Source organism: Artemia franciscana, chromosome 13 (assembly GCF_032884065.1).
Source record: "Artemia franciscana chromosome 13, ASM3288406v1, whole genome shotgun sequence".
Lineage (NCBI taxonomy): Eukaryota > Metazoa > Arthropoda > Branchiopoda > Anostraca > Artemiidae > Artemia > Artemia franciscana.
This window is the reverse complement of record NC_088875.1, coordinates 11,319,314-11,336,872: the sequence shown is the minus strand read 5'-3', so window position 1 is coordinate 11,336,872 and position 17,559 is coordinate 11,319,314. Positions and strand designations below refer to the sequence as shown.

General features: G+C 34.8%; 1 protein-coding gene across 1 annotated transcript in view; it reads left to right on the top strand.

The window, feature by feature from the left end:
• Positions 1 to 1,278: 1,278 nt before the first annotated feature.
• The window catches only part of LOC136034521 (U3 small nucleolar RNA-associated protein 15 homolog), a gene marked incomplete at its 3' end in the record, with an annotated part of 30,346 nt that continues 14,065 nt past the window's right edge, over positions 1,279 to 17,559 (top strand). The window contains 2 exon segments of the mRNA XM_065715746.1: positions 1,279 to 1,504; positions 11,566 to 11,658. Coding sequence (XP_065571818.1) covers positions 1,418 to 1,504; positions 11,566 to 11,658 — 180 coding nt within the window.

Below are 17,559 nucleotides of genomic sequence, written 5' to 3'. Positions count from 1 at the left end.
TTTATATAAATGATTTTCACCGCGCTTTTACATCCCCGTGTCTCAACACACATTTTGCTGATGATACGGCGGTTTCAATTTCTTAAAAGAATGACGAGGAGCTGGAGGTAAAACTGAACACTTCATTTTCTAATGTTCTTGATTGGTGTTCTTTAAATTTTATTGCTTTGAATGTATCAAAAACTAATTTCATAATTTACAGCAGAAAGTCAAATATCTACCCTCGTATTACCCGAGTTACTTCTTCAAAGTATCTATTATCAATATCTCGTGTGAAAATGATAAAGTACCTTGGACTTGTGATTGACGAAAGCTTATCTTTTAAAACACACATTCAAAATCTACGATTAAAGATTTCAAGGTATGTTGGTTTAATGCGAAGGTTGAAGCTTTGTTTGCCCTACTCTGATTTACGAAGTATTTATTTTGCTCTGATTCAGACTAACATTAATTATTGTTCTCTAGTATATTTATCTACATTTAAAAGCCATATTAAACCAATACAGATTTTACAAAATAAAGCCCTAAAAATCCATAAACTTTTTATTCCATCACCTATTGAACTTCCAAATAAGTCTTCTACTGCATCTTTATATACTTATCTAGATATACTTCCAGTCTCTCAACAATTTGCTTTTGGAGCAATTCTTTTCAAAATCAATTATGATATTAAGAAATTACCGCCATATTACCTCCATCAAAGTTTGTTCTCCCAATCATAAGATTTACATAATTATAACACTCGACAAAAAAAGGATATCTACATTGACAAGTATAATACTGAGAGATCTAAATTCGCTCCGTTTGTGTCAATAGCTCGGTGCTGGGATGCTTACAAGACTCTTATTGATAATTTTTCCTCTATCCATTTAATAAAAAGAAAACTTAAATTTCATTTAGTTCGGGATTATTTTTAATGAAGTATCTTTTTAGTAAGGCAAAGTTTTTGTATGGTTCGTTGCTCTGGGTGATTATGGGCCTCTCAGCTATCTTCCAGTATTAATTTATATTTAATAATATGGACATTTTTAATTTCTTCAATAGTATTGAATGATCCTGGGCTAGCTGCTACTTTCATATTATTGTTGTGTTATTGTATCTTTGCCGTCACGTTTATCTTTGTATTGTAGTGTGTTATTATTTTATCTTTGTCTAGGCCTAGTTTTTCGAGCTTGTCTCCCCATGGGCCTATGTCATTTATATATACATGTATGTGCGATTAATAAATAAATGAACTTGAACTTGAACTTGTAAAATAAGATTTGGGACACGGTCTTTGAAACTTGATTTTCCAAATAGTTTTTCGTGAAATTTCTGTAGAAGAATTAGATTTGGCAGATGTATTTATAAGCAATTAAGTTTTTATTTTCTACCGAAACAAGAAGCGAATGTTTTAAAATTTAAGCAAGCTATCACTATGAACTTCAAGAAAACTACAATAAGGCAACAAACAAAGCTAAAGCACAGCGTAACAGAAGCTTCTAAGTATTGGTCTCATTTGTCGGTATGTTTAGAAGAGTTTTTCTATGTGATACTTTAAAATTTTCAATTAGGCCAACTAAATGCTATTAAGATCCTAGGCTAGTCCATTGCAATAGGCCTGGCCTACATTTATCCAATTTTCCAAATAGCCTATAATCTTTCATGGGTCTTCTGTGGCAATTGTGTAAGCCTATCTTAGTAAAGGTTTATTATAGCAGCTATCAAGAAGGACACATAGCAAAATAAAAAGAGAGATACTTTTAGATTGCTAATTTTGTGTGCATTTCTATCCTATGTTTTTTATGTTTTTATTTTTTTATTAATACCAAATATGGCAAGCTTCCAAGCTTGTTGCACTAAATATAACAAAAACAAGGTATGACAATTTATCATCAGCTCCTCTTCTCCTAATGGTTCCATATAGCCATAGGCTAGGCCTATGTAAAAATGTTAGCAGTAATGGATGAAATTCTTACTTTTTAATTTACAGCAAGTAACAATGAATCATGTCTCCTTGGCTTTTTCCATTTGTTTATATTCAATTGGTTTCCATTAATAAAATCCTTTCCAGAATAATTTATTCAACAAAAAATGGCCCTGGTTTTCTCATAATTATTAAGACATATTCTATGAATTTCAAAACAACAATAAAATAGTTCTTTTTTGACAAGAATAACATTGACCAGAGCTGCCGACATAAAAAGTAAAAGGGAGGAATTTGTAAAATTCAAAAAAAAAGTTTTTCAATACCACATTAGACAAATGTTCAACAGCCTGACTACTCAACTTTTGGTGCAAGCCCATGGTCAAATTCAGGTAATTGTTTGCTTTGATGCCTTTTTTTACATCAGCAGCTCTTGTTTATGTTCAGATTATTTGTGTCATCTCACAAACCATTTTTATTACTGTTTGAAGTTCATAGAACACATTTTAAGAAATCTAAAAATATATATTTTAGAATGAATTGTCACAGGACCTTCAAATGTAAAAAAAAAAAGACTAAAAGTAATACAAACTTCAAACTAGTAGTTCTTTGTAATTCTTGGTAAATATGTATGGTAGGCCTTGGTTTTGGTTAATATTTGACATGCTAGTTCTTAGTAAATGTTTAAATAGAAAGTGCTTGATATGTTTTCTTCTTACTCATCATAATCTTTAGGTTTGATGATAAAATTCTTATCAACAATTCAATTTGTTAGAGAAAACTGTTCAGTAGGGTATTTTAACCAACAATTTTCTATTAGCTTGTAAAACACAATTCTTAATAAATATTTTTTGTTAGAACTATAGATAAGTAAGCAGTACTAAGACAGGACTAGACCCTTAAGGTCCAAACCAGCAGTGCTGATCTCTGTTTCATGGCCCTTCAGCCAAGAAGTACAATGGAGGGCTGGGGGCCAACCATCCTGTGCTTTCACACACCCTTCCTACTTACCTTCCACAGATTTCTCTGGGTACCCATTTAGAGCTGGGTTGACTCTGGCTGAGCTTACAGAATCACACCACTGACCCCCATCCAAAACTAAACTAGACCTACATTGCCCAGGCAATGTGAAGTGTTGTGCTTACTAAAGTGTGGCAAGAGAAACACTTTGGTTTTGTTTTCTTTGCTATTGATCAGTAATCACATGACCAAAGGCTATTCCTCAGCATTGAAAAAACAACAACTTCAAAATAATATCAAAAGAAGGGACTAAATTTACTTTGGAGCCAGTTGAACTTTATCCTTTTCAATCATAGACATCATGATGGATGAAAACTTGGAACAATATAGGTGACACTAATTATTATGAAACTACCTCATTATTTTATGTTAATGTTTGTACCCAATGTGTAAACACTTAATTCTGTCAGATTTAAAGAGATCAAATACAATGTGCACAAATTTCTAGCCCAAAGTGAACAGATTCTTACTTACAAGTCCCTCTCCCATGATGACATCAAGTTCACCAGAAACAAATAAATGGGTACACCAACTAGCAACAGTTACAAGACCCTCATTGCTGAACATGATTGTAGCCCAAAAGCCAATTATTACTTACAAGTCCCCTACATGTCTTACCACTGGAACCAAATTGATTTAACCATCAGATACACCAGAAACAAATAATAGGTACACCAACTAGCAAAAGTGGCAAACCCCTTATTGCTGAAGATGATTATGAGCTAACAGCCATTTCTTGCCCAAAGTGAACCAATTCTTACTTATAAGTCCCTCTCCTGTGATAGGCAAGTTCACCAGAAGCAAATAAATGGGTACACCAACTAGCATAGTTGCAAACCCCTCATCGCTAAAGTTGACTGTAGCCTAACAGCAGATTATTACTTACAGGTCCCTATATATCTTACCACTAAAACCAAATTGGTTTTACCATCAAATACACTGAAAACAAATAATAGATACACCAACTAGCAAAAGTTGCTAACCCCTCATTGCTGAAGGTGATTATTGCCTAACAGCCAACTGTTGCTTACAAGTCCTCTATATGTCTCACAATTTGTATAGGCCTAGATTTCGTTTCAGTGTGTACCTTACTACTGAAGTTGTCAACCCCTTGAAACTTTCAAACTATTATACCTCATGAAGGAATTTTTGTATCAAAAAATGGATGTCATATACTTTGATCAGCTCATAAAGAGCTATCGATTGCCTCGAAAAAATTCTATCTGTCCTAGTTCAAAAGTTGATTTTTTTTTTTTTTTGCCATAGGCCAACTTTCTAACATCACCACTTAGAAAGGAGCAAAGGATAAGCTCCAATTTCTTTAGCAATGAGATAACTTTTAAAGTTTATTAGGCACGTCTGATACCATTTCCTGACTGCAATCCTAAGTCTGAAAAACGGAGTGATAAACTCAGCTGAAATTACAAACAGAAATGGGTAGAAACATTAGATGGCAGCACTTTTGGACCCGTGGGAAAATGCCACATTTTTGCTTCTGTAAATTTTTCTATTTATCACTCAAAGAAGATATATTGGCTTGGGGGCCGGGTAACTGCTGCATATATTTAACACTTATAGATTTTAGTCCATCTTCAATTTGAAAGTGGTGCCTGCCTGCTTGCTTGCTAGAACAGAGCTTTCCACTCAAAAGCAGAAACATGGTTTGATGAAACAAAAGCTTGGCTGCACAACTTCAGATACTCCTCTCTGACATAGGCTATATAACCCCACTTCACTTCGCACACCATAGGCTCTGGCTTGTGGACAAGCAAAAACCATCCTTTTTTGCCCCAGGCAAGAGTTCTGCAGAGCTTTCCAAAATGTAATGTTGTATTCATCAGTTCAGCCTGAGGTCCACACTTTCTATAAAAACCGCACAAGTTAGACCCTTACCAGTTTCCAGGAATAAGCTGAGATCAGAGGCATAGGAAAAAAAAGTGTTGCTCTTGCAACACAATAACTGGGATTGAATCCATGCCGCCTGGACAAAGAATTTCCATATCAGCACACCAACCACTCAGCCAGGACGGCTTTAACTATAGAAATGTTTTAACTATTAAACTATACAAACACTGGTAAAATCAGGGATCAAGCATAATATAAAGAGCTAAATTCACTTATCAGGCAATACTGATCATTTTAGTAAAGTTGTGTTACTTCCAGCTCCATAAGTCCATCACAGCTGACTTAAAAAGGAGATAAAGAATGTCAAGACTACAATCCTCAGGCTGAAAGAAAATCATGCTGTTTTTGTGTATATTATTATTATTTATTTTTCACCCACACTATTCAATAAAAGAATACATAGACTAACCCATAGATAAAATACAAGTGCAAACTGGAATAGAAACATTTATAGAGTAATGCATGATAAATAGTAAAAGAAATTAGAGAAAGAAGAAAAAGTGAACATAAAAGGAGAGAGCAAATAAAAAAAAACAACTCACAACTGAAAGAATGTAATTAAGCAGTGATGTAGAGAGATAAAGATGTAAGCTGTGTTTGAGAGTTTCTTGTTTGACAAATTTCCTTGTAGTTACTATTTTGCTTGTGGTAAAATTATTAATTTGGCTCAACCTAAGCATTGTTAATAAGGATTGATTGAAGCTTCAGAATTAGCTATCATTAGCTGTTAGTATTAGCTATAGAATTAGTTGTATTTTGTTTGATTCAAGCAGAATGAGCAAGGGTTCAAATTGCAAAACAAGCTTGTATTGTTCATGTGTGCTTATTTGGAATTTATAAGGGTCTGCCCCATAGAACCACATCTGTCCTAATTCTATTTCTTGTAACCTTGGTTCTGATTTATCAGATAAATAGAAATTTGCTGTTGGTTTCATTCTTTTAGAGTAGCCCAATGATGACCAAATTCTCTTAAAAGTAACACTGTGCTAATAAGGAAATTTCCATGGATCAAGCTTTATTCATTTTTTTCTAAGAAAGGCAAGTAAGCTTGCAAGCCAAAATCAGGTAAAGTGCTCAAATGAGCAACTTTCAAGCCTGCTAATTGCTATAATTTTACATAGTTGTAAGCTTGAGACTAGCTAATAAGCAAGGAAAACCTTTAGTTTATATGCTCCGATTTTGAGTAGATCCTGTTATTACCAATGTTTTATTGTGAAAAAAAATTGAGTCAATAAAATGGTAACAGAAAGCATTGCTACTTGAATAGCTCTTTTTTTGTCAGGTATATGGGCTGATGGAAATAAATGAGAGAAGATCAGGTTCAGTTGGTAAAAAAAGAAAAATAAATGAGTGACTTTAGTAGCAATATCCCCCAAATCAGTCTGTATTAATGACTAGCCAGTTTGTAAAACCCCTTGCCCCTCAACATTTTTGCTAGTGATCTCTCTGGTGTAAGGTGACATATCTGCTATCAGTATGCTACCTTTTTTACTAGGCCCCTTATTGGCTTTCTTTCTGTCACCAAAATCATATGTATTTCTTAGTTTCTCTTAAAAAACACTAAAGTTTTTGCTGGTGGCTGATGGCATCTACTTTGGAGAAGGTCATAAATTAGATGGTAGTATTTTTTATACGAAATTTATATATATTTTTAAATTTGCACAGTTTGCAGTGGTGTAGAGTTCTTGCATTGTAGTCGATTTTAAGTCTAAGTATGTTTATTAGAATCAAAAGTTTCATTGTCTTTGCTCTAGAGCATTAGTTATTTTTCTGTCTTGGGTATTTGCTTGATAGAGTATAATCTAATTTGTATATCAATTCATACGAACTTGAAACCTTAACATACAGTAGCTCCATGTATCTACAGTTGTGTGATATGATAGTTAGTGAGAGCTTCAGAAATGGATATACTTGACAAATTCATGTCTAGTTAGGCATTTTCTGGGGGTCAAATCTCTATTCCATAATATGTCTGTAATCAGTCAATGTGTGTTTTCTATATATATATAATATATAATATATATATATATATATATATATATATATATATATACACATATATACACATCTTGTACTGTAGTTTCATTCTACAAAGTTCATTGATGTAGCTCAATAATGTTTTTTCTTAGCAAATAGCTATTATGTTAAAGTGCTGCAATGAATCAAACAGTTCATGGTAATAAACTGTAGTAAGGAGCGACCTGGCTCAATAGTAACCAAAACTCTAAAAAATGGAATTTTTATACCACTAGCTACAACAAAAGAATTGCATTTTAATGCTGATTTTAAATATATAAGTTTCATCAAGTTTAGTCTTACCCATCAAAAGTTACGAGCCTGAGAAAATTTGCCTTCTTTTAGAAAATAGGAGGAAACATCCCCTAAAAGTCATATAATCTTAACGAAAATCACACCATCAGATTCAGCGTATCAGAGAACCCTATTGTAGAAGTTTCAAGCTCCTATCTACAAAAATGTGGAACTTTGTATTTTTTGCCAGAAGGCAGATCATGCATGCTTGTTTATTTGTTTGTTTTTTTTCCCAGGGGTGATCGTATCGACTCAGGGGTCCTAGAATGTTGCAAGAGGGCTCATTCTAAAGGAAATGAAAAGTTCTAGTCCCCTTTTTAAGTGACCAAAAAAATTGGAGGTCACCTAGGCCCCCTCCCACGCTAATTATTTTTCCAAAGTCAACGGATCAAAATTCTAAAATAACCATTTTATTCAGCGTAGTCGAAAAACCTTATAACTATGTCTTTGGGGACGACTTACTCCCCCACAGTCCCCTTGGGAGGGGCTACAAGTTACTAACTTTGACCAGTGCTCACATATAGTAATGGTTATTGGGAAGTGTACAGACGTTTCCAGGGGGATTTTTTTGGTTGGGGGAGGGGTTGAGAAGAGGGGGATATGTTGGGAAACTTTCAATCGAGGAATTTGTCATGGGGGAAGAAAATTTCCATGAAGGGAACACAGGATTTTCTAGCATTATTTAAAAAAACACAATGAAAAAATAAATATGAAAATTTCTTTCAACTGGAAGTAAGGAGCAGCATTAAAACTTAAAACGAACAGAAATTATTACGCATATGAGCGGCTCACCTCCTCCTAATACCTTGCTCTTTAAGCTAAAGTATTTTTAGTAATTTCAACTATTTATTCTACGGCTTTTGTGATTCAGGGGTCATTCTTAATGAATTGGGACAAAATTTAAGCTTTAGTGTAAAGAGCAAGGTACTGACGTAGGGGTGAACCGCTATATATATATATATGTAATCAAAACATGAGAATACAAAAGTTTGTTACATAAGCTAATTTATAAGTTACGTATATCTTTTGCTAATAAAAACATTCGTAAAAAATTAAAAGTTCTAGTTGCCTTTTTAAGTAACCAAAAAATCGGAGGGCAACTAGGCTTCCTCCCTTGCTCCTTTTTTTAAAAAAAATGATTCAATCAAAACTATGAGAAAGCCATTTAGCCAAAAAAAAATATGCAAATTTCGTTTTAATTATTCCTCTGCGGAGAGCCAAAATCAAAACATGCATTGATTCAAAAACTTTCAGAAATTAAATAAAAAAACAAGTTTTTTAACTGAAAGTAAGGAGCAACATTAAAACTTAAAACGAACAGAAATTACTTCGTATATGAAAGGGGCTGCTTCCTCATCAACGCCCCGCTCTTTACGCTAAAGTTTTTTGCTGTTTTAAAAAGAAGAGTTGAGAGAAAGAGTCAAACTTTAGCGTAAAGAGCGGGGCGTTGGTGAGGAAGCAGCCCCTTTCATAAATTTCATAAACGGAGTAATTTCTGTTCATTTTAAGTTTTAATGTCGCTCCTTACTTTCAGTTAAAAAAAACTTTTTTTTTATTAATATATACTAGGCTTTACTATATGTAAGGTGCTATGTGAAGCTACATATCTTAATCATTTGATCAAACCACAAATGAGTAATTACTTGCGACTGAATAATGTAAGAGAAGAAATTTTTCTTTAATTATATAGGATGCTATAAAAAAGAACTACCATAGGATGCTTTAAAACTATTCATAGGATGCTCTAAAAAGTATCTGTGCCTGGTGCCAAAGGCAGATACCTTTTTTTGTGAGATAAGTTACAGTATAATTTGTAAATTTCAAAGCTATTGCTATTCCAAATTTCTGCTTACCACCAATAAATAATTAACAGTGAGAATAATCCAATTTAATTACTGACAAAGGCAATCAACCATCTTCTTTCATCCAAAAAATGGGGTGCCAATAGAAACATTCCCCTGAAATAAGGATATTTTCAGAAAAAATAAAAAAAGCCAAGTTACCCCTCTCCCTAGATTTTGAAAAATATCTGTTCAATGCAATTTATTTCTGACCTGCCAACAAAACAAAAGAGGGTTTGCAGCCCTAGTGACAGAGTAAGACAAAAAAAATAAAAGGAGAAAATAAACAATCAGTGAACAGAAAGAGATTACAATCAACAAACACAAACATAACTACATACTATACAAAGAGGAAAGACAACTAGTGGTTAACTTTTCCAGTAGAAGATTTGAAATCTTTCACCCTTTTATCAATAATATTTGCAGGCAGAATCAATTTTAATTTTTGTATCAGAGAAGAATTACTGGTCCAAGGAGGCAGATGTAGCAGATGCCTGGCGAATTTAATTTTTATGGCACTTGGTATTAACCAAGTGACATATAGCAATCGCCAATTCTGTTGGTCTGTCTGTCTGTCGGTCCTGGTTTTGCTACTTTAGGCACTTCCAGGTAAGCTAGGACGATGAAATTTGGCAGGCGTATTAGGGACTGGACCAGCTTAAATTAGAAATAGTCTTTTTCCCAATTTGACCATCTGGGGGGGCCGTTTAATTCGGAAAAAATAGAAAAAATGAAGTATTTTTAGCTTATGAATGGGCGATGGGATCTTAATGAAATTTGATTTTTGGAATGATATTGTGTCTCAGAGCTCTTATTTTAAATCCCGACCAGATCTGATGACATTGGGGGGAATTGGAGGGGGGGACCTAAAATCTTGGAAAACACTTAGAGTGGAGGGATCGGGATGAAACTTGATGGGAAAAATAAGCACAATTCCCAGATACATGATTGACATAATCGGAACGGATCCGCTCTCTTTGGGGTAGTTGGGGGGGGGGTAATTCTGAAAAATTAGAAAAAATGAGGTATTTTTAACTTACGAACAGGTTATCGGATCTCAATAAAGTTTGATGTTTAGAAGGATATCGTGTCTTAGAGCTCTTATTTTAAATCCCGACCGGATCTGGTGACATTTGGGGGGGGGGAGCTGGGAGAGGGAAACCTAAAACTTGGAAAACACTTAGAGTGGAGGGATCGGGATGGAACTGAATGGGAAAAATAAATACAAGTGCTAGATACATGATTGGCATAAACGGAACGGATCCGCTCTCTTTGGGATAGTTGGTAGGGGGGGGGGTTATTTCTGGAAAATTAGAAAAAATGAGGTATTTTTAACTTACGAACAGGTGATTGGATCTCAATGAAATTTGATATTTAGAAGGATATCGTGGCTCAGAGCTCTTATTTTAAACCCAACCAGATCTGGTGGCATTGGGGGGGAGTTGGAAGGGGGAAACCTAAAACTTGAAAAACACTTAGAGTGGAGGGATCAGGATGAAACTTGGTGGAAAAAATAATCACGAGTCCTAGATACATGATTGACATAACCGGAACGGATCCGCTCTCTTTGGGGTAGTTGGGGGAGGGGTTAATTCTGAAAAATTAGAAAAAATGAGGTATTTTTAACTTGCGAACGGGTTATCGGATCTCAATGAAATTTGATATTTAGAAGGATATCGTGTCTCAAAGCTCATCACAAAAGTGCCTTCATCACAAAATTTTATCTGCCAATTTGCAAGTTTGTTGATGCATGTCTGCTGGCTTGGGTAAATTTCTGCTTGAAGATGTTAACTATTCACTGACAAAGAAATTGTTATTTTGCCAGCAAATTGTAATATAATTTATCGTTTTTGCATTAAGTATTTTAGGCTTTCAAAAGAAATGAAGTTTCTAAATTGCACACAGCAATTCCACTTTAATTAAATCAAAGATTTATAGTTTTTGCAAAAAAAAGTCCAGATGTAGTGGTATATAAATTGTAAGTGGTATTGTAAGATGTAGTGGTATATAAATTGTTTGACAGGAACCAAGCATTTGTAGCCCTTGGCTATATAAATAGATATTTATTATTCATTTGTATACAAAGTGTATTTGAACCCAACTGAACTCCTATGCTACTCAACCCCATTCAAGTGAACCCTATACAACTGAACCCTTGTTTGAAGAAAAACTTCCCATTAATGCTGATTTAGAAATTCATCTTAATAGTAACAGTTTACTGAACAGCTGTTACCCGTTTAAGGTCAGTTGAAAGCTAATATTTACATATGTGTTTTGTTTTTTTTAGTTCTGTTACGACAACACCGTCATAAAAAACCTTATGGCACCAAAATGCAATTTTAATGTCATTTCTGAAGTGAAAAAGTCTGAAACCATAAAAGGTCTATTGCTGGAATATCCATGATTGAAAGCCCTTTAACTAATGTTTAAAATTTCTCTGTTGAATAGTCTCCTTCCCAGTCACCTTTAATAGTGAAAACAGAAAAAAAATTGTTTGCAAGCTCTGTAAATTCTTCGTCTTAGCTTGCATCTTCTATATTTAGCCATGAGTATCACATGCCAGTAATTTTTTCTCTGTTTTAGTCGCCAGTTCTTGTGAAAGAGTATGGAGCCATAGATTACATAGACGTCAGTCCGACAGAACCATACAAAATAGCTGTTTCTTGCTCCAGCAGGGTAAGTCTTATAGCTGAAATAGCATCTTTAGAAATTGGATTCGAACTACTATATTTAAATGACTAATCAGAGTGAAATTAATGGCAATTTCGTTAGGATAAAAGATTGTTTAGTATGAGAAAACAAAAATGTTTTTTTCTGAATATTTCTCCTTCTTTCCTTCCTCATACAACTTTGTGAGCTCTTTTTCATTTTATTAAGGGATACTAATGTGTTTTATAATCTATTTTTTGTAGTTTATTGTACATTCCTTTGGCAGCCTGGATATAACCATTTTAGTGGTTTGCTTCTTAGTAGCTGTTTCTTTTTATTTGAAGTTAATTTTAATGAAATAAAAAAAGGCCTACCTAGTCCTTAATTTGATTTTTCCCTAAATAAAATTATAGCTTATAAAAAATTTAAACTAAAAATTATATAGAACTATTAATTATTAATTATAATTATAAATTAAAAATATATTTTTAGCTTGTTGTACCTTGCTTTGACAGCCTGAATATATTCATTGTTGTGGTTTGCTTCTTATTACCTGCTTCTTTTTATTTACGAAAAATTAAGCAAGAGAAAACGGTTTTAATTTCAATAAAGCAGTGAACAAAAAATGAAATCAAAACTACAGTTTAATTAAAAAAAAAACTCTGAATCTTTTGGCCCCGCATCCGGGAGCCTTTTTCAACAGCAAAAAAAGAAGAAGTAAAAGAACGCCAAAAAAAGAGAAGATTTTTTAAAATATAACACATACGCACACAGAAAACACGACAACTAAACACATGAAGAAGAAGAAAGGAAAAATAATAATAACAAAACAAGAACAACATACATTATAAAGAAACTTCCAGCACTGATAATATAAACATAAGAATAAAACCAAAGCGAATGTCTATAGTGAAGCCACGGGTCACTACTCTCAGTAGACACAATCACAATCAGTGTATAAATGGGAATCTATTTAAAGAGAAGACTGTATTTACTTGAACACACAAAAGAATATCAACAAACCCCAAGTTCATCACCCCCAACTAAATCTCACAGGCTAGTCAAATTCAAACACAGGCTAGTCAAAAACAAATTCATGGATTATAAACTAAATGGATTTCTATATTTGTTAGTTTAGCTGTAGTCCATTGACTTTTCCCAGCTTCGACCTGATTCTGACTTTAGTTCACAATTTTATCATTTGTTTCAGGACAGCTATGTAAATCACTACTGGTTAAAGATTTTACCTACTCCTTAATTAAACTAATATAAATTGAGTATATCCTAAAATCCCCTTCATCTCTATTAATGCTTATACCCCCATAGATAATCTTTTTTATTTCTATAATCTCTCTGGAAAGTCCTACAGACGTATCTACAATTTTTGTCTGATCAAATAAGATACTGTGATTTGGAAAATTTAAAAAGTGTTTTGGTATAGCGGATTCAGTCATTTCAGGTTTTTTATGGCACTTGGTATTAACCAAGTGACAAATAGCGATTGCAAATTCTGTCACTCTGTTGGTCTGTTTTGCTACTTTAGGCACTTCCAGGTAAGCTAGGACGATGAAATTTGGCAGGCGTATCAGGGACCGGACCAGAGTAAATTAGATATAGTCGTTTTCCTGATTTGACCATCTGGGGGGGGGGGGCAGTGGGGGGCATGTTAATTTGGAAAAGATAGAAAAATGAAGCATTTTTAACTTGCGAACGGGTGATGGGAACTTAATGAAGCTTTATGTTTGGAAGGATATCGTGTCTCAGAGCTCTTATTTTGGATCTCGACCAGATCCGGTCAGATTGGGGACGGGGGAGGGGAGCCTAAAATCTTGGAAAATGCTTAGAGTGGATGGATTGGGATGAAACTTAGTGAGAAAAATAAGTAGAAGTCCTATATACGTGATTGACATAACCCGGAATAGATCTGCTTTGTTTCGTGGAGTTGGGGAGAGGGGAGTTACTTCTGAAAAATTAGGAAAAATAAGGGATTTTTAACTTACGAAGGAGTGATCGGATCTTAATGAAATTTGAAGTTTGGAAGGAAATTGTGTCTCAGAGCTCTTATTTTAAATCCCGACTAGATCTGGTGACATTTGGGGAAATTGAGGGAGGGGAACCTAAAATCTTGGAAAACGCTTAGAGTGGAGGGATCGGGGTGAAACCTGGTGGGGAAAATAAGCACTAGTCCTAGATGTGTGACTGACAAAACCGGAATGGATCCGCTCTCTTTTGGGGAGTTGGGGGGTGTTAATTCTGAAAAATTGAAGAAAATGAGGTATTTTGAACTTACGAAGGAGTGACCGGATCTTAATGAATTGTGTCTCAGAGCTCTTATTTTAAATCTGACCGGATCTGGTGACATTGGCATGAGTTGGGGGGGGGGGGTCCAAAATCTTGGAAAACGCTTAGAGTGGAGGGATTGGGATGAAATTTGGTGGTAAAAATAATTATGAGTCCTAGATACGTGATTGACATGACCGGAACAGATCTGCTCTCCTCGAAGGAGTTGGGGGGAAGGGGGTTAATTCTGAAAATTAAAAAAATTAGGTATTTTTAACTTACGAAAGAGTGATCAGACCTTAATGAAATTTGATGTTTAGAAGGATATCGTGCCTCAGAACTCTTATTTTAAATCCCAACCGGATCCGGTGACATTGGGGGGAGTTGGTGGGGGGGACCAAAAACCTTGGAAAATGCTTAGAGTGGAGGGATCGTGATGAAACTGGATGGGAAAAAAATCATAAGTCCTAGATACTTGATTGACATAACCACAACGGATCTGATATCTTTCGGGGAGTTGAGGGGGGGGGGGTAGGATTAACTCTGAAAAAATAGAAAAATGAGGTATTTTTAAATTATGAAGGAGTGATCGGATCTTAATGAAATTTGATGTTTGGAAGGATATGTATCCTTAGAGCTCTTATTTTAAATCCCGACCGGATCCGGTGAAGGGAAAATTGGGGGAGGGAAGAACCTAAAATCTTTGAAAACGCTTAGAGTGGAGGGATCGGGATGAAAATTGGTGGGAAAAACAAGCACAAGTCCTAGATACGGGATTGACATAACCGGAACGGATCTCCTTTCTTTGGGGCAGTTGGGGGGGGGAGGGTTAATTCTAAAAAAAATTAGAAAAAATGGGTATTTTTAAATTACGAAAGAGTGATCGTATCTAAATGAAATTTCATATTTGTGAAGTCTTGATGAATGAATTTCATATTTATGAATGAGAAATTCGATGTTTGGAAGGATATCATGTCTCACAGCTCTTATTTTAAATCCCGACCGGATCCGGTGAAGGGGAAATTAACAGGGGGAAGAACCTAAAATCTTGGAAAACGCTTAGAGTTAAGGGATCGGATTAAACTTGGTGGGAAAAATAAACACACGTCCTAGATACGGGATTGTCATAACCGGAACGTATCTGCTCTCTTTGGGGGAGTTGGGGGGGGGGGGGTTAATTCTAAGAAATTAGAAAAAATGAGGTATTTTTAACTTACGAAAGAGTAATCGTATATTAATGAAATTCCATATTTAGAAAGACCTCGAAACTCAGATCTCTTATTTTGAATCCCGACCGGTTCCAGTGTCATTAGGGGGGGGGGGGGAATTTTGGAAAACGCTTAAAGCGGAGAGATCAGGATGATATCTCCGAGATCAGAAGGATCTCTCCTTTTCTAGAAATTAGAAAACATGAGGTATTTTTAACTTACGACAGTGTGATCGCATCGAAAGTAAAACATTTCAAAATCGAAGTTATCTAAGTGATCGTATCTTAATGAAATTTCATATTTAGAAGATCAGGATGATCTCTCCGAGATCAGGATGAAACTTGGTGGAAAGAATAATTACAAGTCCAAGATAGGTGACTGACATAACCGGACCGGATCCGCTCTCTTTGGTGGAGTTGGGGGGGGGGGCAGTAATTCAGAAAAATTAGAAAAAATGAGATATTTATAACTTACGAACGGGTGATAAGATCTAAATGAAATTTGATATCTAGAAGGATTTTGTGCTTTAGAACTCTCATTTAAAATCCCGACCAGATCCGGTCACATTGAAGGAAGTTGGAGGGTGAAACCGGAATTCTTGGAAAACGTGAAAATCGGTGTATCTTACGAATGGGTGATCGGATCCTAATGAAACTTGATATATAGAAGAATCTTGTGTCTCAAATGCTCCATTTTCAGTTTGATTCGGATCCGGGGACATAGAGGGTTGGAGGGGGGAAACAGAAATCTTGGAAAACGCTTTGAGTGGAGAGATCGGGATGAAACTTGATGGGAAGAATAAGCACAAGTTATAGATACGAGGTTGAAATAATTGGTACGGATCCGTTCTCTTTGGTGGAGCTGGGGGTTGTTAATTTTGAAAAATTATAGAAATTTATGTATTTTGACTTAAGAACGGGTGACCGGATCTTAATGAAATTTGATATTTAGAAGGAACTCATGTCTCAGAGCTCTAATTTCAAATCCCGACCAGATCTGTTGACATTGGGGGGAGTTGGTGGGGGAAACCGGAAATCTTGGAAAATGCTTATAAATGTCGTAGATACCTGATTGACGTAACCGGACTCGATCCGCTCTCTTTGGGGGAGTTAGCAGGTGGGGTTCAGTGCTTTGGCGAGTTTGGTACTTCGGGATGTACTAGGGCGATGAAAATTGGTTGGCATGTCAGGGAGCTGCACAAATTGACCTGATAAAGTCGCTTTCCCCGATTCAACCATATTGGGGGCTGAAGGGAGAGGAAAAATAAGGAAAATTGATTTATTTTTAACTTACGAGTGGGTGATCGGATCTTAATGGAGTTTGATATTTAGAAGGACCTCGTGACTTAAAGCTCTTATTTTAAAGCCCGACCGGCATTAAGCCTCTGACTTTCCTTTTAAAGCAATCTATTGATTCTTAGAATTTTGCTAGAGCTCATACCATATGAGCTCTTAGCTCTTGTTATTATGCTTTTTGGCATTTTTGTGTTGCTGTAGCCCATTTTCGAAATTCTGCTGTGTTCTTCCTGCATAAAATTCACCACAAGAGCATGGAACTTTGTATATCCCCTTTTTTATGTTTCTTGAGACTCTTTCTTTTCCATTATTTAGCAAAGAGCTTATAATTTGTCCTGATTTAAATGCTGTTTTTATATTATGTTTTTTTTTCTCTTCTTAATTTCTGTGAATTCTGTGAATATAATTTGTTTTTTGAATTGACTCATCTTCTTCTAATATTACAGGTTTCATTAAGTTTTTTTTTTTTCCTTTTTTCAATTATCCAAGAAATCATATTTTTGGATATCCATTTCCTACTAGAAAATCTATATATATAAAATCCTTAATAAAAATTAGTTCACTACTAATGTTTTCTGGTGGCGCTTGTTTTAATGCCCTATTAACTAAAGAAATAACTACACCCCTTTTTACCTGGATCCGTTGATTTGATGCAAAAGACAAATAACTGTTGTTGTTAGTTGGTTTATGGTAAATTGAAAAAGCTAGTTCATTATTAATTCTATGGATAGAAATATCCAGAAATGGTAACTTATTCTCTGTTTCTTTTTCAATTGTAAAAACTAGTTCCCCTCCCAAATTATTTAAATATTCCAGAAAACCTTCAACTTGTGATTCCCCATAATTCAAAATAACTAAAATGTCATCCATATGTTTGCCCCAAAATTTACGTTTTAAAAAATGTCATTTACATACTCTACATAATTATTTGCTAACGGCGGGCTTGAGGACCCTCCCATTGCTAATCCTTTAATTTGATGGTAAAATTGTCTCTAAACTTGAAATAATTAGTATACCTGCTAGTTATTTTGACTAAATTTAATATAGTTTCTATTTCAACTCCTGCAGATAATTCTTCTATCTCATTTCTGTGTCCATCAAGTTTTTTGGATAAAACACTAACAGATTTATTGAAAGGTATATAC